At 32.7% G+C, this 22526-nt stretch overlaps 2 protein-coding genes across 6 annotated transcripts in view; both read left to right on the top strand.

Annotated features, from left to right (window-relative positions):
* The window catches only part of LOC123710808 (solute carrier family 41 member 1-like), a 37789-nt gene extending 25889 nt beyond the window's left edge, over positions 1–11900 (top strand). For 3 of the 4 annotated variants that reach the window (XM_045663028.1, XM_045663027.1, XM_045663026.1), the window contains 10 exons: positions 2216–2346; positions 4245–4349; positions 5117–5183; positions 7218–7330; positions 7684–7828; positions 7982–8128; positions 8304–8451; positions 8751–8956; positions 9715–9863; positions 10086–11900. In XM_045663028.1, the coding sequence (XP_045518984.1) occupies positions 2216–2346; positions 4245–4349; positions 5117–5183; positions 7218–7330; positions 7684–7828; positions 7982–8128; positions 8304–8451; positions 8751–8956; positions 9715–9863; positions 10086–10283 (1409 nt within the window). In that variant the 3' untranslated portion in view covers positions 10284–11900. Of the gene's footprint in view, positions 1–907; positions 1210–2215; positions 2347–4244; positions 4350–5116; positions 5184–7217; positions 7331–7683; positions 7829–7981; positions 8129–8303; positions 8452–8750; positions 8957–9714; positions 9864–10085 lie in introns of those variants that run through there. The other variant, XM_045663029.1, reaches the window with a different exon arrangement.
* Positions 11901–13352: 1452 nt separating this feature from the next.
* LOC123710707 (plasma membrane calcium-transporting ATPase 3) overlaps positions 13353–22526 on the top strand; it is an 87772-nt gene continuing 78598 nt past the window's right edge. Inside the window, exon 1 of one of the 2 annotated variants that reach the window (XM_045662810.1) lies at positions 13353–13458. The gene's annotated coding sequence lies outside the window, so the exon portion shown is untranslated. Of the gene's footprint in view, positions 13459–13513; positions 13654–22526 lie in introns of those variants that run through there. The other variant, XM_045662811.1, reaches the window with a different exon arrangement.

Raw genomic sequence — 22526 nt, 5'->3', positions numbered from 1 at the left:
TTATATTACGTGTGTATAGTCGAAAGATAACCGCTCGAGAATAGCACGTTTACATTTCGCTTAAAAAACTTAAAAAACAAAGAACAATAATATAAATTGCTAAGTAAAAAATTCAAATACTTCGTCTAATGTTGTACTTACACTCTTTTTAAATTAATTATGTTGAATTTATTTTGGCTTATATGTAACGATATCATAGCATGAATTACTTATGAGTAACCTGCAGCTGAATAATCATGAATCATTAACAAACGTCTTGGTATAATGTGATTCAAATCATATCACTTTTACCAATGGGTTTTACCGCATCCCTTTATAAACTGCGAAGTTTATTTACTTTTTTTGGTTTAACCTAACTGCTTATTATCCCTTCCTTCGTTCCTTCCTTCGTAATATAGTAATCATAGCGATTATGACATTAAAGTTAATAAGACAACCGGAAATGAAAGAAACGTGAACAGAGATTATCTTATTGGCAATACGTAATATATATATATATATATATATATATATTATATTGCCTTAATTTTGAATGGTTTACCAATTATTTGACTGACTATTAACGCCCGGAAATCAATTCGCGATCGCGGCCTCGTATTCACTGATCTGTTAATGCCAATGAAAATTGAAGTTATGTTTGATTTGAAGTTAAAATTGAAGCACTTAGGTACTTTATATTATTACTCCTTCACATGAGACTAATTTAAATATTTCTCGGTTAATTTTTTTCCAAGATGCGAAATTAAAACTAATAAGTATGCCATACGTCCCACTACACTCCCCTTGCCCATTATCATTTTATCGGTAATAAAATCACAGCCGACTCAACTAATTACTTCCGCACACATTCACAAAACAAAACATTGATAAAATTGTTAGTTACAATCGTCTCTTCGACATATTTACGCGGTCTGAACAACTGTTGTAATTTGACTGTGACCCCTTTGAACGTTGTGTCATTCGAGTAAAATTATCATTCTCAATGTGTGAAGATGCTGATAAATGATAAAAGAAAGAGCTCTGTGGTGCAAAAACGAATGGCATTGTCGAGGATTTTTTTTTATAGTGACTAGTGTTTCCGCTTCTAAACAGTGCTATTTTGTTATCGCTTGAGTGCAGTGTTTTATTAGTTTTTAGTGATAATGGGTGTTAATATAGAAATGGCTGTACATAAAATGTGGAGGAAATTTAATGGTTATACCATTTTAGGTATGTTCATAGTAATTATTTATTCATAAACAACACTTTACACTATTTCTGAGACAAAAAGCTATGCTATAGTGAGTGAATTGTTTTATGAATATTAGGAGTTACATTGTACAAATTGGTTTGTGCATTTATATATATTTAGCTTTAAATGTATTGGTGCATTTGTATGAACATATTTTTCTGAAATAAAAACAATAATTGTACTCTTTTTGAATGTTCAAATATGTATGCATACCAAGAACACATTCTTATATTTATGATACTGTTAATATACGAATGTGTTTATTCATTATAAATATAATGTGTAAGATTATATAACTATAAAGATAATATTTTCGGATTTTGATAAAATACAGACGGTAGCTTTACGTCAAAAATATTATAATTCATTTGCGATTAATTTTATTAAATCTTTGTTTGATAAATATATTTTTAAAAGTGTACATTCTTGTAAGTATTTTCGCGGTCGCTATCAATACCAGAACATATAGATAAGAAAGGTATTTGAGTGTGGATTATTTTATATTAGTGACCCGATAGAGTAATTACTTAAATCATAAAGTTTCGATGACCTAATTACTAGTACTTATTGATTTAATTTTATTTTATAACTGTAAGCTGTCGAGAGTAAATATACCAATTAGTTAATTATCATTTGTTGATAAATTATACCCAGTTAGTACAAAAGCGTGAAAATGTCGATATTATTAAGATAAGATAAGATTTAAAACAATGCGAGCAAATTTGATAAATATCAACTAAAGGGGAACAAAACGTTTACTATGGTAGTTTAAATCATCTGCAAGACTTTCATACAAATTATTTAAAAGCCTGAGTTGACTGTTCGCTGAATCGCAAGATAAAAAGAGGCTTTTATTACATATTTCGAATCAGCCCGTTATGGGACACATTTCTGCTTTTTTGATCATTTTATAAGATCAGTCTTCTGTATCTGACAGTTTATTTGCAATCTTAGCTGTAATTGTTGAATTATGAATTGTTTTAGATGAAATTGGCAGTCCAGACAGCGGATACACGATGGCGTCCATAAACACGAACGGGGAGCTTAAAAGCCCCGTGGATCTGCCCGACAAGAAGTTACCTGATGAAGATGCTGAGAAACAGCCCTTATCCGGGGTAAGACAATATTCTGATTGAAATATTCGTCATAGATCCTCATTTTGATATGATAATAATTTAATTTCTTAATTAAGTCGCTTTTTTATATATAAATATATACATTTAAGCAAAAGACTGCATTATGATTGCAAGGAAAAAGTATTAAAATATATTAAGGCTTTGGATGCCTTTTCCACATAGTTCAAATTTTGGACCACGCCCTATACTTAAATTGCAGCCGAAATATCTATCAAATTAGTATCGCGTATTAAATAATACGGAAAGAGGTTTTTGACATAATGAGCACAATAAATTCAAACTAAATTACAATACACAAAGAGCTGTGATGTCAGCAAACGGAAATGGCCGATAGCTAACATTTTATTACAATAGACCAAATATAGTGCAATCACCCAGATATTGTACCTCTCGTGAGGACTCTTTTCCTATCAAAGCCTAATAATGCTCCCATTTACTCTGGATGATACAGTCTTTTCATTATAATATTCAAAAGGTTAAGCATATTTATGTAGATTAAAAACAATTTTATACCACATTGAAAACTGTGGATAAGTTTACCTCAAAAGAAAAATTATTACGTCAATGTCATTACAACATCTGCGTCATCTTAATTTGAGAAAATTGGTTTTTAAATGCCTTTCAAGATAAAACCCTACATGTACATAACATACATGAAATTAAAATCTAAATGAAATTATTAATGAACTCAAGGGATACCAAGGAACTGGGCTTTTCATATGTTATTTAATTCCTTTAATTTAAACTTATTTTTTAATAACGACCAAACATTACTTTTCATTTTTAATACAATTTTCAGAACTGTGGAAATCTTTTATAATTATTTTTCAGTCAATCAAGATTACATTTAAATAGAAAATATACGTGAAGGACTTGACTCAATCAGTGAAGAAATCGATTGTCATAGCGATAACAGTGCTCGTATCGAACAATAGGATATGTAACTGAAGACTGTAACAAAAGAATTATTAATACGTTTTTATACAATTAGTACTTTTGGCTACTGAGTTTCAAGATATCCTTTATAACTACGGTGTTCTATTTATCCACCTTCCAATCGAACCGATTTCGAAAAATCGTTAAAAGTAGTTTTTGGTTTGTAATCGTGCACAAAACTCATTAGTCTTTCTGATTGAAAACTTAAATTTTTCCAAGCGGAAATGTTATTAAAGTCGAGGTACAATTATTTATAAATGACAATTAAAAATTCTTAATGATCATGGCAATGTTCTGTTTTAGCAATGCGATTTTAGTTCTATTGCATTCTGTAATTTTAAGTTTTAATCTTAACATTTATGAGAAATTAGGCTATATATGTTAAGGATGTATAATCCAAAAGTTGTAGCCAAACTTAAATACTTGGTTTTGTTGTAACATGAACTATGTTTTATAAATTTTTGGTAACCGACGCTTTCAAACTAATCAAGAATAAAAAAAGGCAAATAACTTTACCATCATTTTTTGTCACTTTACACACTATTTCCATGTACTGTCGTAGTTAGGTAATTAACTTTTAATCGAAAAAGACGGAACATAAACTTGTTGATTAGAATATACGCGTGTAAAATATAATTCGTTGTTAGAGCAATTGTAACAGTATTTACAAAGAATGAACAGTGATATACTTTAAGATTTTAAGATATGTGTTTTAGTATGTTTATAGAAATAATGTCGTCATAAAATATAAAAGAGCTGCTCAATAATATATTAGCTTAAACGTACCAAACATACAGCGATGATATAATACTGCAGTAATGCGTTTTGCCCTGTATTTTAAAACAACCAACACGCTTTTCAGGCCCTTCAATATATAGCTTGGTTTTAAATAATTATATTTATCATATACTAGAAGGTCACCTTTTTATTTTCTTTGACAGAAAAAGGAGGAGAGATGGTGGAACACGTTGATGCAAGTTGCCGTGCCGTTCTTCATAGCGGGATGTGGCACCATCGGAGCTGGGTTGGTTCTCGGCAGCGTCAGAGTTAGTATAATATCACTTTCAAAGATTATAAATCCAGTATATATTAGATGGTATACAGGCGAAAATATGCCTCTTAAGGCTGTAAAATTATTTTTCCAAAATACATGTAAATAAAGGGTTTTTATAAACAAAGCATAAGGTCTATAATAGGTATACATACAATATTAACAATACATTACCACGCTCGAGTGGTAATTGTAAAGTATTAGAAATCGTTATAAGATAACGTTTGTACGTTGTAACCGCATGCACAGGTGCTTCCCAGTTTAACAACTTGTGGTTGATAGCATTGTTGTTTTACTTTATCACTTATTTTTACACAGATTTATCTAGATGTAATAAATTCGCGAGTTAATTCGTCATCAAATTTGATCGATATTGAATTGTAAAAAGTTGATTTTATAATTATTTATCATAGCACTACGTTTTTTTTATTAAATATTTTGGTCTGTTTTGTTTGATAATCCTAATGCCGTAACAAAACGTTTGATACAACATAGTACCAAGTTTATATATAGTTATTACTATAAACGCATCCAAAAATTATTCAAAACAGTAAAAAGAAACTAGCCTCTAGATACCTAGAGGTCCAACACGGCTGTGGGTGAATGCGTTTTGCACCACGTTGTATGTAAAAATGGTTACCCAAACAAACTATTAAATCGCCTTCCTGGAATTTCTAGATTACTATCAATCTGAATGTAAAATGTATTTTTTTACAAGTAAACGATATATTATTTGTTTTTAATAGTTATAACCATTTTCAGGGTTGGGACGTGTTCGTGGAAGTGTCAGCCATATTCGTTTTAGTACCGTCGCTATCGGGATTGAAGGGTGAGTAAAAATATCATACTAATCTCCAAGTGAAACAAGAATGTGATCTAAACTCTTTGATCTCGATTACAAAGAATAATAAATATAAATTGTATTAATTACATATTATTGCGTTATTAAAAAGAAAATTTCTGTAAAGCCGAATACTTCTGCCAAGTATAAAAATAATGAATCTGACCTTGGCCTTTAACAACAATATTCTAAATAATACTTAAACGTTATTCTAGTGTAAAAAACAGTGTTATCAAAGCAATCATACATTAGAGCGATTGTAAAATTATGTTCGCGATAAAAATCTGTCCTATACCTTTATTTCTTTGTAATTTTCCAGCAAATTGTGGTTATACTAAGAGCACACTTGTATCAAACGTCATCCATTGTTATATTTATGATTTGATTTTGATGCCTCCATATGGCAATGTAACATCAAGGCTAACCTAATCCTTTAGTGGCTAATTGTCGTCACTTTAGAACTGTCCACCTTATAATCTTCAATAGCTTTACAATTCTCAGTTAATTATTCTAGGATTTATTATAAAATATTAAAATAAAACTGTTGTTGCTCTTATTAGATTTCTTTCGTTTGTGTGTACGCAGCATACACTAGCCGTTAAACAATGAATGATGCCACACGTTTTTCTCCAATTTTTAGAAAACAATACGATTATTACTGTGAAAACAAAAAATGTAAGCCTAGAGTTATGTAACCTAACCTAACCTTATATATATTTATAGCAATCATCGCACACTTCAAGCCAAAATGAGCCCTATAATTTGTAACATAATTTTCACTTAAATAAGCCGAGTTAAGTTAAGCTTTTTTGTTAGCGTCGCAACCCACTACCCCGCATTATATGTGAGTTATAAGCTCATATTTTAAACGATTACAGCTAGACTACACCCGGCTTCAAACATAGTGTTTTATTTTAACATATATTTGAATCTCCAACCGCCACCGACATTAACTCCAGGCAATAATATTTCTGCCTGGAGTTAATTACTGTAGTGTTAATCGTTTTGGTGACTATTGACGAGTGCAAATTTTGTATCATACATTCAACTACATTTCTAATATGCAGAATAAAAATGTTTATAATATGCTTTGCAGTTACAATTTAATTTTGTTTATTAATCAAGTTAATTTCTCAATTTACATAATAATACCTTAGAAGAGTAACATAAAATGCAAAGTCGTGGAATTAATATACCTACTTATTGTGATCAAGATATTGTTTTGAAAGCGTATACATATGTATGTTTAATTAATTTGACGCCTTTTGTCTGTATGCCGATATAAACACACCATGTTCGAAACGAGCGTTGTGTAAACATTGTTTTGTTTCAACTTTCAACCAATTTGTTAAATACAATTCGCATCACATATTCTAGTTCATATCATAAATATATACCGACAGGTATAGCCAAATATAACGTAAATGCTCTTTGCGGGTGAATATTATGAATGTATAAGTTACAATATATTTGTATCAAAGATTAATTTCCGAATATGATAGTGGTGTATTATGATAGATATATAAAAAACTTAGTTTTGTATCGCGCGGTCCGTACAAATAACGACAACGGCCTTGGCTTGTTTAAGCTATCGTGGAATTTGATTAATGCATGATGAGCACACCCCACATAGACACATTCACGTACTTACCCTCACATTTACACCATCACATAACACAGCCAAATTAGGTATCATTTAGTTAAATGTATTGTATAATTTTTATTGTTTGTTTCCTTTTGTAAATTTTTGAAGTTTAAGTTTTCCATCTCTGGCTATATTTTCAGTGTAATTATTTGTTAGACATATATAATTTTGTTAGCTGTAGGATTACGAAATAAATAAATAGATTTGCCACGTGAGAAAAATACTCAACTATAAAAAACGTGTTGAAATATAATGTATTTATTATTTTCAACTATAGCGCAGTTTGGATCTGAAAAAATGTTGTAAAGAAACTTGCCGTCCGGCAATTACGGGATTAGTGAAAATGTTTCATGTTTATTTACTTTTTTATATAACAGGTAATCTGGACATGTGCCTGGCGTCTCGCCTGTCGACACAGGCTAACTTGGGAAACATGGATTCTCCGAGGGAGGTTATCTCTATGGTCGTTGGGAACATATCACTTGTACAGGTTGGTAGACCATGACTCCATAATTTACTTATTCCAAGTGTAATCCTTAGTCATCTTTAAGATCTTGTTGTTACCCCTAAGTCTATATTAAAAAGCCAGTTCAGATTCTAAAGGAGGCTATTTCTTATATATTTCAGAAATATTTGGTTATAGTGGATATGAGACTCCATTATTACTATCTTAACATTAAGTGAAGTTCGCTGTCTTATAAAACATACAAAACACCACCTTAATGAAACCTTGAAATGTACTTTTAGAAATTAAGAATATATCAACCATAAAAATAGATTACGTTAATAGGTATTCTATCTGGTTTTAGAATGTTATAACTTTTATATACAATATTTTTGCAGGTTCAAGCAATAGTAGCAGCGACAGTGGTCTCACTGTTCGCGATTGTTGTCAACACAATCACCGATCGGGAACTGAACGGAAACTATGTTCTTCTCATCATTTCTTCAGCTATCTTCACTGCAACTACCACATGCTTTGTGTTAGGTGAGTAATCGCATTAGTTTTTAAATCATTGTTATTAGGTCGATTATTAAATTGGAATTTCTATTATATATTCTGACTCATTATATAATAAATGAGCATACTAAAGCAATACTTCTAAACAAACTAATCAGCTACCTAAATGTTTATTTTTAGACTTCGTCATGGTGATGGTCATCTTTGGGTCACAAAAGTTCAAAGTTAACCCAGACAACGTGGCTACACCGTTAGCGGCTTCTATCGGAGACATCGTCAGCAACTCAGTGCTAGCTGTCACAGCGCAGTATATGTTTGAACAAATAAGTGAGTATGCTGAGATTTCACACCTAGTTAATATTTATTAAACCGAAGTCCGTTACTAACTACTCAATAGTTGTTTTGAAAAACTATATGTTAAGGCAATTAATAGTAATTCTTTAAGTTTCATTTATCCGGACACACCCAAATATATTCTTAAATTTTCGAATGCTTTTTTCAGAAAAGTCTTTGTGGCAGCCAATAACGTTGCTGTGCGTGTACTACTGCCTTCTTCCGGTGTGGGTGTTGATTGTTTGGCGTAACAAATATACCAAGAAAGTTCTCACCACCGGGTGGACTCCAGTTATATCTGCTCTCTTTATTAGCGGGTTAGTTTCCATGTTGGTAGAATCGTGTTCAAATGACATTGATCAAAAGTATATCATGTTTAACTTCTGTGTTGTCTGGAAGAATCGGCTTATACGTACAGGTTAAAGCAGACCACACATTCACACCCTTTGTCTTTTTATCTGTATAGTTTTATTGTTTGTTATTTAAATACTTATAATTATTAATAAACAAAATGTAATAAAGGTTATACCTATAGTGTAAAGTATGACTAGGCATATTCTGTATTAGATATATGAATAATGTTCAGTATACATAAGAATATTTATTATTTCCACAGTATCGGAGGCATTGTTCTGGACCAGGCAGTAGACAGGTACCCAGCGTATGAGGTATTCCAACCAATCGTCAATGGCATCGGTGGTAACTTGGTATGTGTGCAATCCTCACGTCTGGCAACACATCTACACCAGACAGCAATACCAGGAGTACTTCCAGAGAACACGAGGATTATCGAGTGGCCCTGGAAGACATTGTTCTTTGGAAGTAAGTTAATTACCACATATAATACGATATATACATGTGTGAAAATGTGATATCCCGTAACCTATAGAACACGTTTGTCACTCAACTTGAGCTATCCAAATTCTAGATTATTTCTTTATATAAAAAATATTTTAAGGTTTCGTTATGACTAACTTAGTTCTAGTTAGCAAGAGCGGTGGCCTAGTAGCTTTAGCGTGCGACTCTCATCCCTGGTTCCAAGTCCATTGTGCACAGTCAGGTTCGAACCTGACTGTGCACCAATGGACTTTCTTTCTATGTGCGCATTTAACATTCGCTCGAACGGTGAAGTAAACATCGTGAGGAAACCGGCTTGCCTTAGATCCAAAAAGTAGACGGCACTCACAGGAGGCTGTTCACCTACTTCTCTTTCTCTTGTCTCTTTTACATTGGCCAATAATCATGAAACAGATCCAAAGTCTGAGGCCCATACCTAAAAAGGTTATATCGCTATTGATTTATGCAATTTTTTGACTAACCAGTACTAATCAATCTATAAACTACTAGTCTTCTTTCTAGTTTCTTCTATTTATGTTTGCCATAGTCATTTTGTATGATTATTTGATATTTTAAAGGAGTGCCGAGAGTTTTTTAACACCGGCTTTTTCTCTCGGCTTACACCCTCTTTCTTCTTTGCCGATGCGTAGGGATGTCTACCGATACAAATTAAATGACGTAGAATAAGTAATACCTGTATGTTACATTCGATAATAAACATATTTCATATTTTTACTTTGCAGCACCCGCCGCTAAAGTCGCTCGAATGTTGCTGGTCCTTGCTGTTTGTGGCCAGATCGTTTTTATGATCGTAGCTGACTTCGTCTACCAGGGATTCGTTACCATTCAAGTGTTCTTTGGCGTCACTTATGTTATGTGCAGTGTAGTACAGGTAAAATATTTTTAAAAAATATGTATCCGAGAGGCATGTCGTAACTACAATAGAATTTTCAATGCATAGAACCATTCGTGATTTTGTATGAATTTAAAAGCGCCTTGCTAAATCCAAAAGATTGCTATTAGTCTACAATAGTTACAATCTGCCGTATACAATCTCTCTGGAGTGCCGTAAGAACTAATACCGTAGTTATTTTATTGTTCGTTTTTTTTTCAGGTCATGGTGTTGCTATACCTAGCATACATTCTCGTTCACTTCATGTGGCAGAAGAAGAAAGACCCTGACAACGCAGCTATTCCATATCTTACTGCCCTTGGAGATCTTTTAGGCTCTGTTTTCTTAGGTTTAGCATTCGTCATCCTCTCTATATTTGGCTTGCAATATGGTAACAATGTTCCGGGTTCAGGTACCTAATCACAAGCGAAGAACAAGTGAATAATACTTTTTACGCTGATCATGAAAGACCATGGGCTATCAGGCTTCTTAATGCTTCGCAATTTAGCTGTCATTTTAGAAAGTATTTTACATTTTGATCTGTAAATTAATCTATGATCAGCGAATGCCTTTTTAGAAGACTAGAATTGTTATGCCAAAGGTTATAACGAAGAGTTTTAACGGATTAGACTTAGATTTGTGTAATTTAAGCTGCTATAGATTGTTTTTTATTTTTATACAAAATCAATTACATAACATCACAGTATTAATATTTATTACAATTGTAGTGCCAATTAATTGTGGTTTTAGTAAATGTAACAACTATTTCACACAAATATGTGTGTTTGGAACGTTTTAGTGATAACTGTGATAAGTTCCAAATATGTGATCGTAAGTAAAACAAATTTTAGCTTCGCTGACTTTGTTCTGGGCCGGTTCAGTGGGACGAAATGGATTTTAATAAATTTAACGAATTTTACTGTCTCTCTTTTATGTGTTCGCCTCCTTATCTCTTTATTACACGATTGATTCCCAGAAAAGAAAATGTCTTCTGGAGTGAACGGATAGAAATATCACTGGACATCTTCCATGTATTATTAACATTCCATTATGCCTTCGTGCGTTGTTCTTATATGCGTTGCAACTAACCATAAATTGATATAGCTACTTGTAATCCGTTTTTGTGACTAAAATACTTCCATATCTTAGAATTCCTCTCCATCGTTAACTCTGTTTCCAGCGTTAGTAGTTCGAGTTAGTTTTAGTTTAGACGAATCAGTACAATAAAGCAATTGATAGTATTAAGAAATTTAAGATAATGCCGTCAATAAATCGTATTCGAGTAGCCATACTGTAGAGTGCGAATGTGTGAACCATGATTGTGAGTAAAAATTGTAGATGTCATATTTTGTTATCTTAGGCCTGACTTGCTTATAGTGTGACGTTTCAATATATTGTACTTATAGTGGGTTTTACAATTTTAAATAAAACTGTCTCGACACCATGACGTATCTGATCCAGTGAATAAAGATTTTTAATACAGATTCTTATATCAACTAAAAATGCAGCACTATCAGATAAGCTTGTGTCATTAATTAGATTAAAATATAATGAGTTTTAAATGTCATTCTTTTGATTTTAAGCATTCTTACATAATGTGCATATCTACGATTTTTTATTCTCATCATTAATAACGTCAATATTGTCGTATCTATAAATTCAACATTATTATAACCCGTTTGTTTCGAGCTACCTCTAAATAGTTACTATAAAACAAAATTTGTTTGAAAAATAGATTTAAGATTTCAAGAATATCTGAGTATGCAGGTAGATTAGAAATTTTGTCAAACAGCTGTTCTGTCAACAATAAAGTCACAAACGTGACGGGGATATAATGTTAAGCTATATTTTTGAATGAATGATGTGATATACGAGATTTTAACATGTATATAGTTATAATTGTTATATAGTTTGTAGGAAAATGTCGCTAGCACATCAATTATGAAATAGAAAAACGTCGAATTCTGAAAATTTAAGACATCAGTAAAAGATATTGTTTTGTGTACAAATTTGTTTTAAAATAAATATGTCCAATTATCTTGTTTTTTTATACAACAACCAACCCTTCAGATACTTTGCAGATTACTATTATTACCTCCAACTTCAACATAGTTCAAAATATATAAAAACATAATGTCATACTCTATGACAGAAAGATCTTTTAACCCAAAATATCTCTCTTGTACCGGAGTAAATTTGAAATAACTTTGCGTGCGGGAAGTAATAACATCGATTATGAAAACATTAATCACTCTATTGAATTGAAATGGCAGCTTCAATTTAACATAATTTATGATTACTGAATGACATGTAAAAAAATTAACGTAATTATAAATAGGTATACGTATTAATAACTGGTCGTTGCTTGTGAATATTCAAGGACTTATGTAATTAAGCTATTAGGATGGATGATAAACCTTTAAATAATTATATTGATGTTCTTAAGTATGTACATATATGATTGTATGAATTTTGAATGAAAATACCACTTCCTATTCAAGATCTTATTCATATTATATACTAAAAGATTAGTGAATAAAACAATAAAAATACATCTAAATTAAGATAAATAATTTGATTGCTATTGATATTTCTACTTTTAAAATGATACTTTAACTATATTATATTATCTATGATTTTATTTTAATTCAGGTTTTGGCGCCAATACGACAACCAAAATATGAAAATTTGTAGAGAGCTCATGATTGAACATTAATTTTTAACAGAAAAACCATTCCTAGTTTTTGATCCAAGAGTTGATTTGCGATTTCGGCTGTCATATTATCAAGGAGTTTTGTGAACCTTTCTTAACCTAATTTATTATAACACGTTTAATAACTTTCAATTATCATAGTCTAGGAAAGTTCAAATCTACAGTACGCTTTTCAATGATAAATATCTATTGACGAATGTACTCAACGATGCCATATAAAAAGGTCATCATCAGAAAAGTTGGTTAGTTATACGCTAACACCTGTTCTTACAAGATCAGCGTGGATCGTTACGACAACGCGCATGCGCGGTTCGTTCTCGATCTCCCTGAAAATAACGCATATTATAATTCACTGTGATTTTTCAAGACGGTTTTCCTAGAAAAATATCGATAGTCTAAGACAATTATACTGTGGAAATCCGACAATTATTAACGATCGATATTTATTATCTATTAGTTATTTTTAGATATATGTATCTGTTACAAACAAACATGTTTAATTATTTAAATAAATTATAGTCTACCGATAGCTACGGGTCTGCTACGCACAAATACTACGCGCGAGCTGTACAAGCTACGGGTAATGAGCTACGCGTAAAAAAATCAGTAGATCCTTAAACAATATCATATTGGTATTGGTCTTCGGTACATCCAAGCCGATATATAATAGCGAATGAGTAAATCACAGTGAAAAATATTCCTGGTGAAATCCTAGCAGCAAGATAGCAGCGATTTAGCAGTTGAAGAGTTTAGGGCGAGTGAGAGTCCCAGTCGGTCGCGGTCCGCCGCTCCTCACGCCCGTATCGCGCTCGAAGTGCGCCGGCGAATATCGATCGCACTCGAAATGGTTCCCGTATCTAGGTTATCCGGCTAAAATTAAAGGTGCGTTCCCAATTCAAGGTTGCAAGCGCCGCCGGCGCAGCGCCGAAATAGCCATTGTGCATGGGAATTCTTTCCATCTCAGAGCAAGTTTTACGGGCGTTTTTCGCGTGTCGCCAGCAATTATGTAATTGTTGTACCGGTTTGGGGTCCTTTTCAGATCGATAGTGTGTGATTGGGAGTGCCTGTGCCTATAACGTAAGATTATGCTTACGCTTTTTCAGCTTTCATGAAGTTTCATTGCACTAATTTTATTGAACGCTTCATAACCTATTTCATCACTGAAAACTTACAACCTCATCCATAAAGAAATATTACAGTAACAAATATTATTATAGAAAACCTAGCTAATTTATAAGATTCGTAAGCTAGGTGTAAAATTAGTTCAACAAGTTACAGAACAACTCTGATAGATGTCGCTAGCTGCTAGCATATTGACTGCGTACAATGAATTAAATTCTGATGTATTTATTTTTGTAGTATCCTTGATTTTGACATATCATTCTAGCCTTCCTGTTTGGCTGAATTATCAGTTTAATTATCATCATAAATAGTTGGCGGACGAGTGTACCAATTAAGCTTATTTTTTCAATGGGCGTGCCTGTAACTGAAAGTGAATTTTATACAAACAAGTATTTAATATTACATTTATATATTAAAATCTGGAAACATAAAGATCTTCGTCACAGAACTATTTTTAACAACTAATTTACAGTTTTTTATTAGATAATATAATCATTATTAGTAAAATTACCAACAGAAATCAGTTTTTCAATCAATTGATCAGTTTTTTTTAATTTATATAGTTTGAATGATGATATATAATAAATATAAATAATAACATAAATTACTTACAAAAATAATTATTAGTAGTGTACAAATATATGAAAAATAATATATATATTAAATACATAAATGTATTTACGAATATTCCACATTACCTTTTTCTCAAAAATCGTAATATTGTATTAATCTCAGCTCATATTTTTTTTAAATATGTAGAATCCGTTCGTTACAATTTAAATATGTAAATACAATAAACTTTTATGTCAATCCTAACCGTTCCTAAACTCAGGCGAGCAAAATAAACCCTATAAAGAAGTAAGCTACGATGCCTACTGGAGTATTGCAAAATATGTATATGATAAATGATTAGGCTGTCAGTTTAATGTTTCAGTAATCAGTGCGGGAAAAATATTTTTCATCGGTTGTACAAACATTTACGGTCTAAAAAGTATAAACTCATTCAGTTTTAATTACTATATTTAACAATACTCTCGTAAATCTATCTTCATAAATCTGCATTCTACAAGATATTTATCCGCAGTTCAGATAAAATAATCGATTTACGTAACATGCTGATCGCGGGATCTGGCAAGAGGCTGGGGTCGTTGGTTCAGTGCCCTGCTGACCCACCACTCGCCAAATGTCAGAGGTCAACTGCAACAAATATTAATATTAGGATTACATTCATATTGAAGAATTCACGACCGACGCAAACTGTAAATTTTTTAGTAAATGATTTTTATAGGTTTTTTTCACAATAAGTAATTAGTTTAGTGAATACATAAAATACTGCTGCAGAACAAACATTGCAAGAGAACTGTTATTTGTTATGTATATATTAAAGATCATACACCATCAAAATCTACCAAGATTACAATTAAAATATATTGTTTTTTAGGTGGCATATTCAGCCATCTTATAATCAGAATGTTCACAAAACAAACTACCAATTCAGTGATTATTTAAGTATGTTACAACATGTGAAAAGAAATAATACATTTCCTATAAATAAATAAAATCTTTTGCATAAACAGATATTGTTACTATTTATTTTTTCAAGACGGATAACGGCGCCTTTGTGAGCAATGTGTAATAAAAAATATATTCAACTCAGTCTGCAGTAAACTAGATTTTTAAACAAATTAAACAATTCGATTACAACCTATTCTATTAAGGGCCTACAGGTATTTTACAGTTTATTAATCTATTTTATTCTCAGTATTGCCAGCAGCGCTTCTACCATAGAAATATAGAATCGACCATTTTACATAGATCCCGATCAGTGTAGGCCTTATCATAGTACAGTAGAAAATGTTGATCAATCGTTAACTGGGTGGGGCTCTTGTTATAATGGTATTCGAACAATACGGGCCTGTACTGTATCTAGTCTAGATTTCTAGGCTTCGATGTAGGTCGGAGGTCATTAATTAGATTATTAACTTAAATATATATATAACACAAGTGTTATATTAGTTTTGATTACCACTAAAGAATATGAAAGTATAAATATAATTAACTCAAAAACGGATTTCTTGAACCTAAGCTTACGAGTTATTATTAAAAGTTACTAAATACGTAACCGACTTAGAAACTTTAGTTTTAGACACGTCTTTGTCTAATAGGAACTGAGCGTGTTGAAAAAGCTTGGTCGGTCTTTTGAATGACATGGTCTATAAAATCTACAAATCTATAGCCAATAGTATTGATAGTACTATTCAGAAGAAGAAGTTGAAGGCTTCTTTCCTGAATTCGTACAATTTTATGTATCAATTGAATCCAAAGGAAACCGATTAACGATTTAAGCCGCATATCAAAAAGGTCACTAAAAACGAAATGTATAATTCTGGGATCACCCTGTCAGTTGTGACCCATAGAAAGTTATCTCAATGGTTAGTATAGGTGACACGAGCCTGTTTCTCTTGTCTGTAGCACATGTGACACACACTACGAGTGTGTTGAGTGTGAGTGTGTCCTAGAAGTTATCGACAAAGGTCTGAGGTTTGAGCCCCGCATAAATGTATTAGTTACTGCTATTATAGGTTAAAACTTTTATATCAAATACATCACCATATTTCTTTCGAACTAGAGCATCATCTATCTGATACATACAATTTGAAGACTTGAAGAAGGCCAGGAACACTGGCCATAGACTGCATGTAAGTGCCTACTTGGGCAATTACCACGAAGAGCACATGTGACTCCAGTTATCAACCTGGCCAAAAGCGTTTACAGCTGGGCTTTAGGGATTGTTAGAACAAGTAAGCCTCGTTTCATCACTGATAAGATTAGGTCTACCTAGCAACATATGATGACGATTCCAATTCCTTATATGACGGAGGAAGTTTTAGGTATTATGCAACAAAATGTTGAAACGGAATATTTAATTTGCGCTTTAAAGTTAAGTAAAACGAATATTTATATCGGCTGCAGGTAGAAGGGACGGAACACGTTTTGTTGCACAGTAATGGTTACTGAAAATCAGCGGTTTGGGGCTTGTCCAACCGTCCACAGTGAGCCTATCTTATCTCTGTTATATGTGTGCGTATTAGTAAATGTTCCTTTATTTCTTTTTGTTTCTAGAATAATTTCCAGTTGGTTCGTAAATATTTAAATGAAAGCTGTGCATCACATAGATTTGGAAAGAGATACGGATAATTCTTTTCCATCCACAAAATGTAATTTAAATAAATGATTAACTTTTACTATGAAACAGAATCGGGAATAACACAAATGTGAGTGTGGGGAATTGACAGGATAATTTCACACTTAAATAAAACATCCAACGAAATGTAGTCATAAATAATACATTCGTGTAGGTCATGCAATCTAATAGATTTTTCCCGCGGGGCTCTCTGGCCAAACGACCCTCCATATTATGCACGGACTGATTGTACAAATCATCCTCTATAACCAACTTTTGAATAAGTACTAGTTATATAAGGCTTCAAAAGACGTAAATTTATTGAGTTAAGTCTCAATGATTAGTTGATGTGTTTGAAGGCAATCTTAAATTATTGAATTTTTCATGTTTGCTTTCTCTAAACCTGACAAAACTATTGTACAGGAGACGGTATGTGTAAACTAGTAAAATCAATAAACGATACAATATAACGTGAAGTCAATTAAAAAGTTGTGTCCGTGTGCCTATTTGCGTCTGGTTGGCGTGACGCCAGAACGGCTCGACGCTAAACGATTTGACTTACGTTAGATACGTCCTTAGTACAAGCGTCTTCTATAACGGACTGTGTTCATGATCAATTAAATATATATCATTAAATATCTAAAAGTTCGTTTTGTTTTCCGATTGAAAATGTTTGTTAAAATCCCAAATCATTTAACATAGACCGGGATTAGTTCAAAACATGCTCCTGTATTATGTATAGACTCAAATATGTGCCTGTTTTTTGGAATAAGTAAATAATTGATAATTTATGTATATGATGAATTTATTTAGGCACGCAAGTAGTTGCTTCTACTTTTGAATAAAACAAACTTATAATATTAATGTAGATATAGATATATAATTGTAAGAACTCATTAGGTATATTTATTTCCATCATACATTATACAGCATTTATTCTTAATCTATATAGTAAAAGAATGATAATTGAAAAGTAGAAAATTGAAACAAATTTAATAAGTTTGGTCCCTGTGGCAGTGTACCTTTAACGCTGGCATCATTTCCTCGTAATATGCTGTTGCCATACAGATTCGTTGAACGAAGCTGCTGCTGAATATAAAGGTCACCGGTACTATCTACCACGCGCCAAATAAAATTTTTGATTAACCCCTGATCGTCCAAAGGGAACTAAATCTAAGTTGGTAGAAAGACTCTTATATTCGACCCGTTTAGTATTTTCCTATTGATTACGTATATTATATTATAAAAGTTTTGAATTCGCTGCGACTGGTCGTGAGAGAATTGTGCAGTCGCGGACGCAAATCGCAAGCAATAAAGAGTCGTAACTCTGTCGCAGTACTATTCGAAACACGCAAACTGTTTAAATGGCTATAGAGCGTTTCCATTATACGATAGCAAATAAGTATAAAATTAAAAATAGTATTTCCTACGTACGATATTTTACGCGCTGAAAATAAATAATACCAATATATGAAAAATCATATAAAATATTCGAATTTTATGTCTCAAAATGTTATTAATTTACTGTTTTATTGAGTTTTAATAAAAATTCTTTTAGCAAATCGTGACGTTAGTAACAAAGGAACCAAAGCCAGCATGTGTCGTTCAGGAAACGGGCAATTGCGGGTTAGCGCGTGCCACTTCCTGCCGCATTAATGTTTTAGGGCCACCGCATATAACGCTTTTATTGCTTTTTATTCAAATGAAATGAAAATATTCAAATGTATTTTAGATTGACCTCAAAATAATTCTTTTACTGATAAAAATGGAGTAATATTAGAGATCAACACGTCCTTCCTGAAAAGAAAAATCTGCATGTCATTGGCAAAACTAATTTGTATGGTAATGGTCCGTCACCTTCCGAGCGGTTTAACGAAGCCCTACAGAACTCGGTCAACCCCGCGTACTGTGGGCGGTCGACATGTCAAGCCTTCCAAATATGTCCGTGTAATGCGGTATTTAAAAATAGACCGCAATTTTGACTACAAGATAGCACAGTAGAAACTGACGCGAAAAGTAGATACTAAATCCATCCATCAATCCCCCGTACTGTGCAAGACAAGAGAACTCGTCTATAAACAGAAATCCAGAGTAAAATCACAGGTTAACGTTAATTCGGCCCCACATGGAATACTGTTCTCACCTCTGGGCGGGAGCTCCCCAGTACCAGCTCCTTCCACTTGACCGTATTCAACGAAGAGCGGTTCGAATCGTCGACGACCAATCACTTTCCGTGCGGCTTGATCCCTTGGCGTTGCGTAGAGATGTTGGGTCTCTCTGCATCTTCTAACGCATTTACCATGGGGAGTGTTCAGAAGAGTTGTTCGGTCTAATACCCGCAGCTGAGTTTCATTATCGGACGTCAAGGCAAAATTCAAAATACCACCCGTATCACCTCGACGTCCGTCATTCCACAACTGAGCGTTTTCTAAGGCAGTTTTTGCCGCGCACCACCACTATGTGGAACCAGCTGCCCACTGAAGTATTTCCGAACCAATTCGACTTAGGGTCCTTCAAGAAAAGAGCATACCAATTCTTGAAAGGCCGGCAACGCACTTGCGAGCCTTCTGGCAATGTGGGTGTCCATGGGCGGCGGTATCGCTTCACATCAGGTGAGCCTCCTGCCCGTTTGCCTGCTATTACATTAAAAAAAAATCATCGGGCGTATTCGTCACTATTCGTCGTCTTCACCGACCTTCAAGACGGTTATTTTGTTATTCAGTGAAATCACCTTTTCATAGAAGAATGTTCATTTCATTTTGATTCGGTTTGAATATATATAGATAATTTGTTCTTTCAAATGAGAAAGCTTGGAGTCTTATGGAGTCGATTCCTAAGTTTACCTCCTACCTTTACCTAAATAAAATGCGGAAGCGGACAGAAAAAATACAAAATCTTCAAATATATAGTAATATAAACGTAATAAAATGTATGTTTGGACGTATATAATAACAATAATATAATCCAAATTAACGTAGTCCACCACAACCATTCACGCTTGAGGAAGTAATTCTTGACCAGTTCAGCTAAGATCGACTCACAATCTATAACATTTATGAAGATCGAGAGGTCACAATGATTGGACACGCACGTCATTGAATTCTAGCCAACAAGTCGATAGTATGGCCAAAATAAACATATTGAATTCAATATTACAATAGATAAATTATTAATTAAATCCACACGCTTACTCTAGAAATTAAACACCGACTAAAGTATTCATATTATTTATTACATTAATTGAATTATATGAAAAAATATATATTTCTCAGGCCATATCGCTGCTAGAGTATGAAAATGTCTATTATATAAATATTATATATGACTTATTAAAGTATAACATATAATATGTACCACGAAAACCACTAAAACTGCTTACGTCTGTAAAATATCGATCAACATTTACAAGTGCATAATTTATTTAATGTATTGATTGATAATTCGGTAATTTATATTGTATATTATATAGTAACACCATCATTTATTATTCAGTTTGAAACGGAATAGTTTTTCATTTTTTAGTATAAATTAATGATCTTCGAATCAATGTCAAGCCTATTTATAATAAAAGTAAAAAAACAGTGTTCAAGTGATTTAGAAACGATTTAGGAACACGATTGGTTTGGCCAGACTTTTATATTATTTTTGGTATAGGAAACTTTTTAACTAGAACATTTTTAAACATATTAATATCACCTGAAACATCAAGAAACATGAATTTTGGCATACTGTACTCTGAGAATCTCGTCCTTAGAGTCTTATTTATTCAATCTTAAGGAAGAGTGCGCCTCGCAGTTTTATTCAACTTTTGTTTGTGTGTCACATTGGCCCTGGTGATTATCACCAGCCAAGAGAGTACCAATTCTTAAAATACCGCCAACGCACTTGCTGGCAATGTGAGTGGCAGAATCAGTTAACATCAGATGAGCCTCCAGCCTGTTTGCTTGCTATTACATAAAAAAAACCCCTCACACTTATCTTAATGTTGTAATTAATTACTAATGGATTTGACATTAGAATTAAGAAATAAATTAAGTTTTTTCACACTAAATCTTCTAATTTTTTGAGATTACTTCTTCGAATATAAAATAAATAATAGTTTCTTGTGATGCGTAATTGCGTGTGTCCTTCAATATTCCTAACATTAATGTCAAGGCTTTATAGGGTGGGGGATTCTCAAGGGCGATCAGACGCCGCTCAGGCGCCAAGCGAATAAATGCGTTTTAGGTATCCTTGTCGCAGAAAATAGCAATATTGCTCTACGTTTGTATTCTTGTGAAAGTACTAAGCCGCAATTTTGCATGTTAAAAGGATAAAAAACACGTTGTTTAGTCAAAAGTTTTTGCTATGTTTAAAATAAACCCTTTAAAAACATTTTGACAGCTTTAGCGCCAAAAGAAAGAAGTTGTCATAATAGTCTATAGAATTATTCTAGTTAGGATAATCTTAAAGGCGCACTGCAAATGTAATCTAAGATGAAAGTTACTTATAAAAATCACGTCTTTATTAATTAATCAAACTAAATGTCGAAACTTGTAAGAAAAGCCAAGAAACGTGCAAGTTTTATCGCGTTGTTCGACCTAGTTTCGACAATAAGTAGCTTTTAGTGCAAACGTCATCTCAGCCCCGAAGGCTTTTGTGCTTGCCTACAATGGCCACAGACTGAGACAACAAGGAGAGGATTAATTGCTTTTATGGCTTTCAAAATCTTATTTTTTTTAAGTACAACTATTAAAAAACAATGTTTTAATAATTTGATTCTTATTCAAAACTAAAAGTTCATAGAAAAACTTCTATAGAAGTTTCGAAAAGGTTCTACCATCGATGACGTCACATCGAAGGCGCCAATATTCCTTATTAGATTTTGATTACTCATAAGCAAAACGGTCCAGACTCATCTGCATAATATTAATTGCTAGCAATTTTACGACTATTCCTACTTTCAGGTCATAAAATGCTGACCTAAAATTCTCTAAGTACGTCATAATAAATAAGTTGATTTCTTGATTAAAGCAAGGAAGATCGGAATTTAATTTTAAAATTTATTTCTATCCGCCAATAGAGGGCGCTTAAATTATCAACAGTAATATTTATTGAATTAGTACTATAGATATATCCAATAACAATTGACGATAAATTTACAACAGTTTACTCAATGCTCCAATGTTAACATTTAAGAATAGGGTGATCCAAGATTTGTAACTACCCTCCAACTCTAATTACCAAACGCGGTGACGAAGTTATTCCGAATATACACTATATTAAAGAGCGGGCAGTTAGTACCAACGGTGGTCCCTTTCTACGCAGTAAGTCAGTTTACGAGAAGCTGGTCTAAGTTCTCTACTCATTTAACACTTCTTCTTTCTTTGTGTTCGAAACATCCCAAAAAAAAAAAAAAAAAAAATGTGGTACTTGACCGTTTAGAGATGTTCTCAACACCACTGTGTAGAAGCTTCGACTGCCATTTTAAATTTTTGTTTCGTAATATATTCTAATTTACTTTTAACTGTCTTTTTTTGTATGCTTTTATTATATGTTTGTAAATCAGAAATTTTGAAAGAACAACTATTATTTTTACAAAATTATGTTTTTACAATTTTATCACGTGTCAATAAACATTTTTCAGAATAAATGCCTTCATTAT

This window comes from Pieris brassicae, chromosome 6 (genome assembly GCF_905147105.1).
Source record: "Pieris brassicae chromosome 6, ilPieBrab1.1, whole genome shotgun sequence".
Taxonomy (NCBI): Eukaryota; Metazoa; Arthropoda; class Insecta; order Lepidoptera; family Pieridae; genus Pieris; species Pieris brassicae.
Note: the sequence above shows the minus strand (reverse complement) of the source record. Positions and strands in the feature narration are given on the sequence as shown.